At 31.6% G+C, this 14529-nt stretch overlaps 1 protein-coding gene across 2 annotated transcripts in view; it reads left to right on the top strand.

Annotated features, from left to right (window-relative positions):
- LOC114336417 (ubiquitin-like modifier-activating enzyme ATG7) overlaps nucleotides 1-14529 on the top strand; it is a 53875-nt gene that overhangs the window by 15575 nt on the left and 23771 nt on the right. For both annotated transcript variants that reach the window (XM_050646088.1, XM_050646087.1), the window contains one exon: nucleotides 3088-3232. In XM_050646088.1, coding sequence (XP_050502045.1) covers nucleotides 3088-3232 — 145 coding nt within the window. The remainder of the gene's footprint in view (nucleotides 1-3087; nucleotides 3233-14529) is intronic.

Genomic DNA, 14529 nt, shown 5'->3' with positions numbered 1-14529 from the left:
CGTCATTTTTCATTTTTTTTTTTTTTTTTAGTTTTATTTTGTGTATAACTCGAAAACGGCGAACTTTAGAGAAAAGTTACAAAAGACCTTTTTTGTTCCGAATGATCCAGAAAACCTAAGATAATATGAGGCGCTCCGAGGAAAAAGGGCGAATACGCCAGTTACAGTTTTTTTTTTTTAATGCAATGGATAGCCTGATCATTATTCGAACAATGTACCACCATAACATGGTTTATTCGTCCTTTCTATTCAGAACTATAATAGGTTGACTTAACGGAAGCAAACTGTATGAATCTTAAAAAGTATGGTAAATGTTCCGTGGAACAACGGCGAATACGCCACCGCTATGTCGGTACACAGCTAGCCCTCCCACTTCTGTCTTGCCAAATTTCTGAATAAAATTTCCGTGATTTCCGTCTTATTTTTACCGTTTTAAGCTACAGTGTCGTTTTGCTTGTCAAAACAAGTAGTTTTTATTTTGATTAGTTTGAATAGTTTGAGTTACTTTACTAATAAAGTTAAAATTTTACTGCTACAATGTCAGAAAGCGAGTTTACAGAAGACCAAAACAAAGGCTACACTAGAAAAAGGTCGAAAACTGAAGACACGTGGCAAAAGAATGTGAATAAAGTTAAAAGAAACTCAGGTGAAGAATACAGCACCATTAAAAACAGAAAACTTGTGCCTAAGCGGACTGTGGGAAGTCCCTGTTCCTGTGGATGTTTTGAGAAAGTAGGTTTGGAGAAAATTAGTATAATTTTTAAAAACTTTTGGGAATTATCTGAGTATAACCTACAAAACGCTTACTTATCTAAAAGAGTGAAATCTGTTTCTGTCAACCGTTGTCGCATTAAAAATCGACCTAGTCGAAAGTTACGTAGTATTGAGTACAGTGTACTTTTTGAAAGCAATGAATTTAAAGTCTGCAGAAAAGCATTCTATGCGATTCATGGTGTCACTGAAAAGAGGGTTCGAACTGTTTTGAATAAAGTATCCACAAGTGGCACTGTAGAATTGGACAGAAGAGGAAATAAAAATCCAGTTAACAAAGTAAGTGTAGAAATGAAAGAAACTGTAATGTTACATGTAAATAGTTTACCCAAATGTTCAAGCCATTACAGCAGAGCAAAAAGCCCTTATCGAAAGTACCTTTCCACAGACTTAAACATAAACAAGTTGTATGACCTGTACTGTGAGTGGATGACAGAAAATCACCCTTTAATTGACCCTGTCAGCTCACTGTTCTATCGTGACACATTTAATAAAAAATTCAATATTGGTTTCAACCCTCCTAAGTCGGATACTTGTAATTTTTGTGACAAAACAGATATGGAACTTTCAAATTGTGATGATTTACAACGTAACCAATTGCAAGTTGCCAAGGAACTTCATTTAAGACGAGCCAAAGCAGTTCAAAAAATACTTAAAAGTAATAATGAAGACTCAGTTTCAGCAATTTGTATAGATCTGCAGCAAACTCTCCCTACCCCTAAACTGACGACATCTGTACAGTATTACAAAAGGAAGCTTTGGACCTACAATTTTGCAGTCCATGATGTTAAATCTGGAAAATGTGTTATGTACATGTGGAATGAAAGTACTGGAGGTCGTGGTTCATGTGAAATAGCAAGCTGCTTGTCCCATTACTTTGATTCTATGGATCATCAAGTCAAAAAAGTTGTGCTATTTAGTGACAATTGTGGGGGCCAGAACAAAAATATGAACATTGTTTTAGCTTGTTTGAAAAAAATTCATGAATTAAAATTTGATTTCATAGAACATTACTTTATGATTCCTGGACATTCATATTTACCTTGTGACAGGGATTTTGGTCACATTGAGTTAAGGCTTCGAAATATTGATGTTTATTCTGAAGACCACTATATTGACTTAATTCGTTCATCAAGGAAGGTCAGACCATTCAAAGTAGTAAAAATGACATCATCAATGTTTTTTGATTTCACTGCTCTTCAGAAGTTAATTACAAAAAGAAAATCAACTGCTAGTTTTAAAGATGGTAAAGTATTTCTTTACTCCAAGTTGTTCAAACAAGGGTTTTCCATACAACCAACGTACCAAAATGTTTTGTCCGAACAAGTTGTTTTGCAGAAAGGAAAAGTAGGAGAATATCAACGCCATTTGTTTGATTTATCTGCCGCAGTTTTGTCTCCTAAATACCAACAGCCTATAAAACTTTCAGAGGAAAAAATAAAAGACATCAAGTCACTTCTTCCATACATACCGCTTCATCATAGGAGTTTCTTTGATGAGCTGATCTCTCTCCAAGAATCACAAACCAATTTGGCAACGCTAACTGGAGAAAGTCAGGATGATGTTATGGATTTTTGCTTGAATTAATAATTTATTGTTTGGTGTTTTTTTAGTTTTTGATTTATCTTAAACAGAACAATTTTTAATTAAAAAATGTTTTTCATATCATATCCTTTGAATAAAACTTTTTTCAATATCCTGAATTATAATTTTGGTTTAGATGGGGTGATCTTATTTGCTTAACAAGCAAAACTTTTTATAAAAAAAATAGTTTTTACCTAACCGCATTACAAAATTTTGATGACGTGTATATTCGCCCTTATTGAATTAAAAACACTTTTTCAACTTTAATCGCGTTTTTCTCAAAATGCCCATTTGGCGTATTCGCCGTTTGTCCACGGAGCGCCTCATATCTGCTCGTGCCGAAACAATTGATTTTTATAATTTTTTTGAAAAAATAGTGTAAAGAAATGTAAAAATAACTCCGAAATTATGGCATTTAAGTATATGGAACACTACATGAAAAATAATCAGTATTTCTTAGAGATTTAAGAGGTAAAAATTAACAGCGTGTTCCATTTGAAATAAAAGAAAGTTCAATAGATTTCCAGAAAAACGGAAGATCTGACAACAATGTAAATACCAACATAATATCCCCCCATCACAAGACTCTTACTCTAAAGCCTATAAAAATCGTGCAAGCCGTTTCCGACATAATTGGGTCGTTCTATAAATATATAAAACTCACCCTGTATTAGAGGTCCATTTGCTGGACCCAAATATAACATTATTTAATCTAAACTTTGATGTTTTTAGAATAGCTGAGACCTCAGTTGATCTAAATCTAAAACTTATGAAGTGGAATCTTTTACCAACAGTTGATCTTGACAAATTAAAAAACACAAAATGTCTGCTGTTAGGAGCTGGTACCTTGGGATGCTCTGTTGCTAGGACATTATTAGTAAGTAAAGCATAACTTAGTATATTTGACAGTACTATCTTATTATATTTTATTCATCTTTAAAGTATAGTAGGAAAACTAAAAATGTACCAGAAAGCTGGTATTAAGCCACAACTCTTTGAGATCACATGAAGCGGTTATTTAGGAATTGAAGAAGAATACACCGGAAGAATTGAAAGGCATACGAGATGTGAACCAAATACAGTCCCTGGCCATATTATTATGACCACCTATGAATTTTTATAAAAATCAACTATTCCACTAGGTACATTTTGTTTAAAATATGATTTTTAAATTTAATTTTGTTATGTAATGTTAGTGTTATACATTAACTATATTATATTTAATAAACACCAATAAAACATTTGAAAATATTACATGTTTATATACTTTTTAATAATTTGTTGAACTTCTGACGTTAATCAGATGGAAAATATTTGGGAGCTTTTAAAAGGAGAAATTTCCGATGAAAAGGTCACTAACGAAATTGTTTTGATTAACGGACTAACATATCATTGAAACCACAATGACAAATTGAAGGAAAAAAAAAGAATGTGTGTGTACTTTGTACGCAAGTAAGAATTTATACTTCTATTATAATATAATCTAACTTCATATTATGATTTCAACGAAATCAATATACCTGTCTATTTTAAACAGTTTTTTTTTGTATTGTATTTAAATATTTAACGAATTTTAGAAAGAACAAAAAGAATATTAAAAAAATACCAAAAAAAAGATATGACTTTGTCCGGATTTGAACAGGGGACCTCTCGATCCCTAGGCGAATGCTCTACCGATCAACTATCACCGTTTTTGTATTCAGTCGATCATTTCTCGGACATAATTACAATTACGGTGACAGATACATTAATTGAAAATAAACATTTTCAATAATACTTATTAGGGGGAAGACAAATCCACAGACATAAAAATTATAATAAATATATTTACTAAAAACACTAATAATATATTCTTTTCACGCACACCTTATTTGCGCTACATAACTTAAAAGATGTAGCGACTAATACCATACTGTCGGTGTGCGCATGCGCCAGGGAATGTAAAAATTCACCCTCGTGCCTAAACAAGTATAACTTCAAAAAATTTAACTGCATTCAAAGTATGCCAATACGGATACAAGCTGTAATCAAAGTTAAAGGTGGCTCAACAAAATATTGAAAAAATAAAAATATGTGATATTTTTAAATGTTTTATTGGTGTTTATTATTAAATATAATACATTTAATAATAAACAGCAATAAACCCTTTGAAAATATCACATACATATTTGTATTTTTTTAATATTTTGCTGAGCCCCCTCTAACTTTGATTACCGCTAGTACCCGTCTTGGCATACTTTGAATCTAGTTAAATTTTTTTGCTTAAATTTGTCATTGTGTTTTCAACGATATATAGTCTAGTAAAATAAAATTACACTACATGTAAATCAAAATGTAAATTCGTACAGGTTGAAACAAATTTTATGTCAAAGTTTAGGTGGGTACAAAAGATATTTTTAAGAAAGTCTCCAAATCATACAAGGGGATCATTGTTTAAATAATTAAAAAGGGGTCATTTTTGCAAAAAAATTATTTTTTTAGCTGCTGACGTCATTCAATTGCCAATGAAAGTCTATGGGATTTTTTTCTGCAAAGTTGAAGGGTAAGTCTTTCTCATAAGTCTTACTAAATTAAATTTAACCCCCTATTTATTTAAATAATTGTATATAAAACTTTAAAAACAAATTTTCAAAAGATTATTTTTAGCGTTTTAATTAAGCACTATAAAATATCTTATTTTACAGACTAAGTTGCACTACGTTATCAGTATTAAGCAAAAAAAATTGGTCCAAAAATATTTAATATTTTTTGAGATATTGAATTTGTTTATTAAATGTTACTCTATTTTCTATTGCAAAAACGCGGTTGTTGCCAAAGAAATATTCACCTGTATTAAATCTTATTACTTTTATTTTTATGTATGTTTTCGATAAATGTATTAATAAATTCAAATTTCAATTAAACTTCCCCCTAAAATGGTATTTGAAAATTATTCAAATTTGTTTATAATTTGTTTTTTTAATAACGTCGCGGGGATTAAATATTTTGAAATTCCGTTTCGATAATTGGGTTCCTGGGAATTTTTCACTAATTAACAAATTTTTTTGTCTTTTTTTCCTCTTCTTTTTTTTTTCTTGGAGTTATATTATTACTGGCCCTTTTAGGGTTAAGTTTCATTAAGAATGTCGAATCTCTAAGTTGTAGATTCTAGACATAAAAATATTAAGATTGGTCTAAAATCACTTAAATAAAATGTGGCTACTTACTGAGTTACAGGGTGTTTTATTTAAAAATTTAAAAATTATTTTTACCAATTACTTTCAAACTATTTGACGTATCCTTATCATACTTGGCAGAAAGTGTATGTACTATACAGTCTAATAAATTGTGATAAATAAAAGTTTCTAGCTACTACCAGAGGCGTACGAAAGGGGATAGTTAATGGTTGACCCTTCCCAAATTCTACGCCACTGAGGGAATTACTATTTTAGCGAAATTTTTCGATTCTCCAATACTTTCTATGTAAATAATATACTCTTTACTGGTAACGATTAAGTCATTAGTTTTCGAGATATTGGACGTTAAAAATGAAACGGCATAGTTATTTTGATTCATTCATTCATTCATTTTAAACTTCCAATATCTCTCAAACTGATGGCTTTATCAATACCAATTAAGTTATTTACATACAAAGTATTGGAGAATCGAAAAATTTCGCTAAAATAGTAATTCACTCAGTGGCGTAGAATTTGGGAAGGGTCAATCATTCACTATCCCCGGTCGTACGCCTCTGGCACTAGCTAGAAACGTTTATTAATCACAATTTAGTAGCGTGTGTAATAGCCACACTTTCTGCCAAGTATGATAAGGATACGTCAAATAGTTTTAAAGTACTTGGTAACAATAATTTTTAAATTTTTAAATAAAACACCCTGTAACTCAGTAAGTAGCCACATTTTATTTAAGAGATTTTAGTTAAATCTTAATATTTTTAGGTCTAGAATCTACAACTCAGAGATTCGATATTCTTAATAAATTTAACCCTAAAAGGGCCCGCAGTAATGTAACTCCAAAAAAACAGAAGAAGAAAAAAGAAGAAACGACATTTCAAAATACTTAATCCCCGCGACGTTATTAAAAAAACAAATTTGAATAATTTTCAAATGCCATTTTAGGGGGGAGTTTAATTGAAATTTGAATTAATCAATACGTTTATCGAAAATATACATGAAAATAAAAATAATGACATCTTAAGCAGGTGAATATTTCTTTGGCAACAACCGCGTTTTTGCAATTTAAAATATAGTAACATTTAATAAACAAATTCAATATCTCAAAAAATATTAAATATTTTTAGACCAATTTTTTTTACTTAATACTGATAACATACCGCAACTTAGTCTGTAAAATAAGATATTTTATAGTGCTTATTAAAAACGCTAAAAATAGTTTTTTGCAAATTTGTTTTTAAAGTTTTATGTACAATTATTTAAATAAATAGGGAGTCAAATTTAATTTAGTAAGTCTTATGTGAAAGATTTACCCTTCAACTTTGCAGAAAAAAATCCCATAGACCTTCATTAATAAGTGAATTACCTCAGCAGTTAAAAAAGTATATTTTTTGCAAAAATGACCCCTTTTTAATTTTTTAAACAATGATCCCCTTGTATGATTTGGATACTTTCTTGAAAATATCTTTTGTACCCACCTAAACTTTGATATAGAATTTGTTTTAACCTGTACGAATTTACATTTTGACTTTTTTTTATTTTATTAGGCTAATATTAGTTCTTTAATCAAAACAATTTATAAATATGTAATATGTATTTTCAAATATTTTATTGCTGTTTATCATTAAATATATTTTAGTTAATGCATAAAATTAACATTGCATAACAAAATTAAATTTAAAAATCATATTTTAAACAAAACCTACCTAGTGGAATAGTTGATTTTTGTAAAAATTCATAGGTGGTAATAATAATATGGCCAGGGACTGTAGACCACCACTTATTTTTCGATTTGCAACAAGAATTTTGAAAAAGGCAGTTTATGTTTCCAAACTGTCTATTTATGTGGAATTTTAAAGATCGTTTAAAATCCAGTTTTAGGACGCGTTAGCGACATCTGTTAAATAAAAGCGAAAAGTCTCAGATACAGAAATCACCATTATAATAAAAATTAAAATGATAAATAATCATTTATATCTAAAAACTTTTCTTGTTTTATTTCAATGCAATAAAACATTTCAATATTCATTTCAATATTGTTTAAATGTGAAGTAGAAATGGCACTTAGAAATTCCAAAACTGGAAAGGCAAATGGACCCGATGAGGTTCCTACTGAATTACTAAAGCTCTTGAATGATGAATCAATAGGTATAATATTGCACTTATTTAACACAGTATACAATACTGGTATTATACCTCAAGAGTGGCTGCTGTCTACATTCGTTACACTGCCAAAGAAATCCAATGCAAAAGAATGTTCAGAACATCGAACAATATCTTTAATGAGCCATCTACTAAAGATATTTCTAAAAATCATCCACAACCGAGTTTATCAAAAGTTGGAGTCAGATATTAGTAATACACAGATGGGGTTCAGAAAAGGACTAGGTACTCGAGAAGCTCTCTTCGGTTTGAATGTTCTTACACAAAGATGCCTAGACGTTAATCAAGAAGTACATGCATGTTTTATCGATTTTGAAAAAGCGTTTGACAGAGTACGCCACGATAGGCTAAGAGACATTCTTGAAAGAAAAGACATAGATAATAAAGATCTGCGAATAATTCTCAACTTATATTGGAATCAGAAAGCTAACATCAAAATAGAAAACGAGATATCAAAAGCAATATAAATACATAGAGGAGTAAGACAGGGATGCATTTTGTCACCACTGCTATTTAATGTATATAGTGAAAGCATCTGTCAGGAAGCCCTTTTGCAAGCAAATGAAGGAATCGTAATCAATGGAGAGGTTGTAAATAATATTCGATACGCAGACGACACTGTACTAGTTGCAAGAACAGTAGAAGAATTACAACGATTACTTACAAACATAAATATTGCTTGCAACAATTATGGCATAAACATTAATATCAAAAAAACCAAGTATATGGTCTTCAGTAAAATCATGACACAACCAGCACATATTAGTATAAACGGCATTCAAATTGAAAAAGTATCAAGTTATAAATACTTGGGAACTTTAATAAACGAAACTGGAGACCAAAACAATGAAATAAAAAGACGTATCGAAATTGCCAGGGCCACCTTCATAAAGATGAGAAAATTCTTCTGCAACAGAGATATAAGCATCCCTCTACGATTAAGAATGCTAAGTGGCTACGTATTTAACACGCTATTATACGGTGTAGAGGCCTGGACTCTCAAACAGAACAACATAAAAAATATTGAAAGTTTCGAGATGTGGTGCTACCGTCGAATGCTGAAGATAAGTTGGGTTGAAAGAATCACAAAGGAGTCCGGTCCTGAACATGGTAACACAAACTGTGTTTACATTTCAGTCCCAAAAAATCATCTTTTTTCAAGTAGTTTATATCCAAATAAACTTGAAAATAAGCAAAAAGTAATAGTATATAGTGCAGTTACCTTACGGAATAAACCAGTGAGTTTTTATTATTTATTTATTCAAAACATTACAAAGCATACCGTTTGTAAGGTTAAGTGACGGCCGAAAGGCCAGTTCTCGGAACTAGTTCTGGTTCTGAAACTGGTTCATAATTACTAATGAGTATACCAAATGATACCAGATCCGACCTAACTAATTTGTCAACAATCATGACTGAAGATCATCAACAACCTCAAAACAAAACCTCATATTCAACTGTGCTTAACAATGCTTCTTCAATTCAATTTCCTTCAAAGCTGCAAGCAATTTTATTTAATTCGCTACCTGATACTAAAATAGAAGAGTACTTAATAGCACTTGGTGAAGTTGTTCATCCACGGAATATTTTATTTTCATCAAGGCTATCAAATAACAGAATATGTATTTATCTCTCCAGCGAATCCCTGGTGGAAAAATTTATGTCCGGTCCAGCAGAAATAACAATTAAAGGCGAAAATCTAAAAGCACGAAAATTGATAACTCCAAACGAAAGACTGTTACTATCGGGTGTTTGCCCTTCTATTCCACATATTCTAATAGAGAATGAGTTAACAAAATTCGGTTTTAAATTAATGTCACCTTTAACCTTCCTTAGAATCGGTAGTCAACTTCCAGAATTTCAACACGTCCTCAGTTTTAGAAGACAAACTTATATTCAACCACTTGCAGATATAGACCTTCCCTCTTCTTTCTTAATGACATATGATCAAACTTCGTATCGCATATATTTAAGTTTAGATAAACCTTCATGTTTTATCTGTAAGAACACAGGTCACATTGCAGCAAATTGTTCAAATCATAATCAACAAAACGATTCCTCTCATATCCAACACCAACCGCAACAACCAATACAACAACAACCAATACAACAACAACCAATGCAACAACAACCAATACAACAACAACCAATACAACAACAACAACCAATACAACAACAACCACAAGAATCCCCCAAGTCTGTTCCATCACCCCTAGAAATGGAACCAAATCATCCAGTCAGTAATTCTAATGCCGAACCTTCACTTAACCAACAAACAGATACTAATTTAATGCCCCCCGTATTAATTATGGAAACTAATTGTATATCTAAGGATCAGTCAACGACCAATAAGAGAACAATTTCGGAAATTAATACTACTCCATCTCCCACTGAAGAATTAAATAAAGAATTTAAAGTACCAACACAAACCAAAAAGAAACAAAAAAAGCAAACTGAATCTACCAGATCAATTCAGGAAATAATGATGCCAACAAAAACAGTATTTCACGATACGTCAAATAATTTTAACTTAACATATGAACAAACACTTGACTTTTTTGAAAATTATACTAGCTCGACTGATCCCATTAGTTTATTACAAACATACACAACGGATATACCCAACTTTATTTACATGTTAACAACAATCAAGCCATATTTTACAGAAAAAAGCATGAAAACCAAATGCACTAAATTAATAACAAAATCGAAAAAATGCTAGACGATCCCGCTTATCAAGATAGTGATTGTTCGACAAATTCAGCTCCAGAAATAAACTAAAATCTTCGAACCGATACTACAATGGAATGTTAACGGGTTTTATCCCCGTTTAGAAATGCTTAAACATTTATGTTCAATAATCTCACCATCAATAATATGTTTACAAGAAACAAACTTTAAAGGATATCATAGTTATGACATGAAGAATTATTCTTGTTTCCATAAAAACCGAGACAACGCAAATATCGCTAGTGGAGGAGTTGTTACGTATGTTAACAAAAAATATGAATCGGAAGCATTAGTAATCAATAGTAATTTAGAAGTAGTAGGAGTATCAGTGTCCTTTCCACAAAAAATGAATATCTGTAATATTTATATTCCACCTGACTTACCTATCACAGAAGCAGATATTTCAGATGTATTAGATCAGATTCCCACTCCCAGAATAATCGTTGGTGATTTTAACAGCCATAATCCAATATGGGGATCTCTTGGAATAAATTCCAAGGGCAAAATTTTAGAAAACATAATTACCTCAAAAAACCTAAACGTACTGAATGATGGACAATCAACAAGATATAATATTCATACAGGTACTTCATCAGCTATCGACCTGTCATTATGTGATCTGCTACTGTCAGCAAAATTTTCATGGGATGTAATTCCGTTTTTATTTGGAAGTGATCATTATCCTATTAAAGTCTCTTTTAACAGTAATTATGAAGATACTAATACAACCCCAATTCCAAAATGGAATCTAAAGAATGCCGATTGGTATTTATTCAAAAAGTATATTCAACAGAACTGCCATAGCTTAAAAGAAGTCACCGAAAATCATCATATAGATGAACTTTTGAATTCGTTTATATCATTAATCCATCTTGCCGGTGGAAATCATATAGGTAAAACACAAACTCTACATAAAAGAAATTCATTACCATGGTGGAACGCAGAGTGTACTGATATAATAAAGAAATATAAAAAATCCTTTAACAAATTGAAACGTCACAAAACACTTGAAAATACTATAGAATATAAGAAGTTACGGGCTCAAGCTAGATATATAACTAAAAAGAACAGAAAAAAATCTTGGCAAGAATTTATGTCCTCTATTAATTCCACTATGCCTATAAGCACCGTATGGGAAAAAGTTAGAAAAATATCTGGAAGTAATACCTATAAAAAGATTCCATTTCTATGCAATAACAAACAGATAGTAACATCTAATAACGAAATAGCAGATTTATTAGCAAACCAATTTGAAATGAACTCCAGCAATAACAACTTTTCTAAAGAATTTATCAATACCAAGATGATTTCGGAAAATAAATTAATAGATTTTAATTGCATTGAAGATAATCCTCTCAATATAGTATTTACCATGGAAGAGCTTAATCACTCTTTAAGTACCAGCAAAAAATCGGCGCCAGGACCAGACGATATTCCTGTTAGTTTCTTACAAAATCTACCAGATAATGGAAAACAATATCTTCTTAACCTATACAACAGAATTTGGACTAATAATGAGTTTCCCACAAAATGGACGCAGGCGATAATAGTTCCATTACTAAAACCAAATAAACCACGAACTGATCCCGAATCCTATAGGCCAATTTCGCTTACCAACACAATGTGTAAAATCTTGGAAAAAATGGTGAATAATAGACTAAGGTGGTTTTTGGAAAATAATAAATTAATAATCAATGAACAAAGCGGCTTTCGCAGGAACAGATCCACTATAGATAATTTAATTGACCTAGAATCCGAGATAAATGAATCGTTTGCAATTGGACAGGAATGTCTTGCGGTTTTTTTCGATATAACAAAAGCGTTTGACATGGCTTGGAGATACGACATTCTTAACACAATAAGTCAGTGGGGCGTCAAAGGTAACATGCTATATTTCATTCAAAATTTTCTTAGTAAGAGACAATTTAAGGTTAAGATAAATGGTACACTATCCAGCACTAAAGACCAAACAAATGGAACACCTCAAGGATCTGTTATTAGTTCAACACTATTCTTAGTAGCAATAAACAAAATCTTAGAAAACTTTCCACAACTTGTTAAAGCGAGATTATACGCTGACGATTTAGTCATATATTCAAGAGGAAAAAATATTCTTTCTATACAGAAAAATTTACAATGTGCATTAAATCACCTTGAAAACTGGTCGAAAGCTGTAGGATTGCAATTCTCTACAACTAAAACTAAATGTATTTTATTTTCAAAAAAACGGCAGTCTACAACTCCAGATCTTCAGTTATATGGAAACAACTTAACTTATGTGGAACACTTAAAATTTCTAGGAATGATCTTTGATAAAAAACTATCTTGGAAGTACCACATTATGCACATTAAACAATCCTGTCAATCTGGTCTCAATTTAATGCGTACACTGTGCAATCGTAATTGGGGTTCAGATTGTAAAAGTTTGATTCTTATTTACAAATCTCTAGTACGATCCAAACTCGATTATGGATCAATTGTATACTCATCTGCAAAGAAGACACTTCTTGCTCAACTAGAAGTCATACAAAATACAGCATTAAGAATAGCCACAGGAGCATTCTGTACTAGCCCCATTAATAGTTTACAATGTTTAACCGGAGAACCACCTTTAAATTTCCGAAGAATGTACTTGTCATTAGTCTACGCATCATCCATATATGCAATAGAATCGCATCCCACTTTCCACCACACTATTGCAGAACGTTTCAAAGAAACTTATGTAAATAAAAAAAGAACTAACCCTCCCTTTTACGAGAGAATCAGAAAATATCTCTCTCTCAATAATATTCAATTCCCAAAATTTTTTAATCAGACAAATACAGTTACTCCTCCGCCCTGGACCTTTCCTCCTGCAATATGTGATCTAACTCTCTCTAAATACAATAAGCTTGATACCCCCCATGCAACAATTAATCAATCTTTTCTCAACATACTTGCTTCTTTCCCAGATCATTGTTATATTTATACAGATTCATCTAAGACTGCTGATGGTGTGGGATCGGCAGTTGTAGATTCAAACACTATATTACAATTTAAATTATCTTCCACTTGCAGTATTTACTCTGGAGAACTATATTCAATTCTGCAAGCCCTCATTCACATTCGTACTCAAAAAATTCCAAAATCTGTCATAATTACCGACTCTCTCAGTGCATTACATACGATAGAACAGTTGTATACAAGTAATCCTATAGATTTCCATGCCAGAGAAGCAATACACAGTGCGTCTTCAGTGTTAGTGAACTTAATGCCTGTTTCCGATTACAAACCATTCCTTAAAGAAAAAGTGTTAAACAAATGGGAAAACGAATGGAATCTTTCACAATCATCTCTACACACAATAAAGCCCTCATTTGAACCTTGGTGTGAGATAGACCTAAATCGCCAGCTGTTTGTGAAGCTAAATCGTTTACGCATAGGGCATAGCAGACTTACTCACAGCTACCTAATCTCCAAGTCAAATCGCCCTATTTGTGACCTGTGTAATTGCGACATCAATGTAACACATATATTAATAGAGTGTCCTAAATATCTTAATGAAAGACAAAAACACTCCATACCTCTCAATATAAAAGCAGCCTTAGGATCACACTGTAAGCTTACGCATTTGTTTAATTATTTGAAAGAAATTAATGTTTTAAACAAACTATAACCACTGTTAACATTTTATAAACCCCATTCTTAATTTGTAAATTATGATATTGTTACCTAAATGTGAACTTATGTAATACCTAATCAAAATGCTATTAGATTTAAGTAACCATGTATCAATGACAGTACAGCTAATAACCCAAAGTGGTTGATGCTGATAACAATAAAAAAAAAAAAAAAGAATCACAAATCTTGAAGTAATACGAAGGATAGGAAGAGACCCAGAAATTTTATTAACGATAAAACGAAGAAAACTCGAGTATTTGGGTCACCTGATGAGAGGTCATAAATACGCATTACTTCAAAATATAATGCAAGGAAAAATAGAAGGAAAACGGAATCCAGGCCGTAGAAGAATGTCGTGGATGCGGAATTTGAGAGAGTGGTTTGGCTGCACCACTAATGAACTTTTTAGGTCAGCTGTAAACAAAGTCAGGGTAGCCTTGATGATTTCCAA

This window comes from Diabrotica virgifera, chromosome 3 (genome assembly GCF_917563875.1).
Source record: "Diabrotica virgifera virgifera chromosome 3, PGI_DIABVI_V3a".
Lineage (NCBI taxonomy): Eukaryota > Metazoa > Arthropoda > Insecta > Coleoptera > Chrysomelidae > Diabrotica > Diabrotica virgifera.
This window is presented reverse-complemented; position numbering and strand designations above follow the sequence as displayed.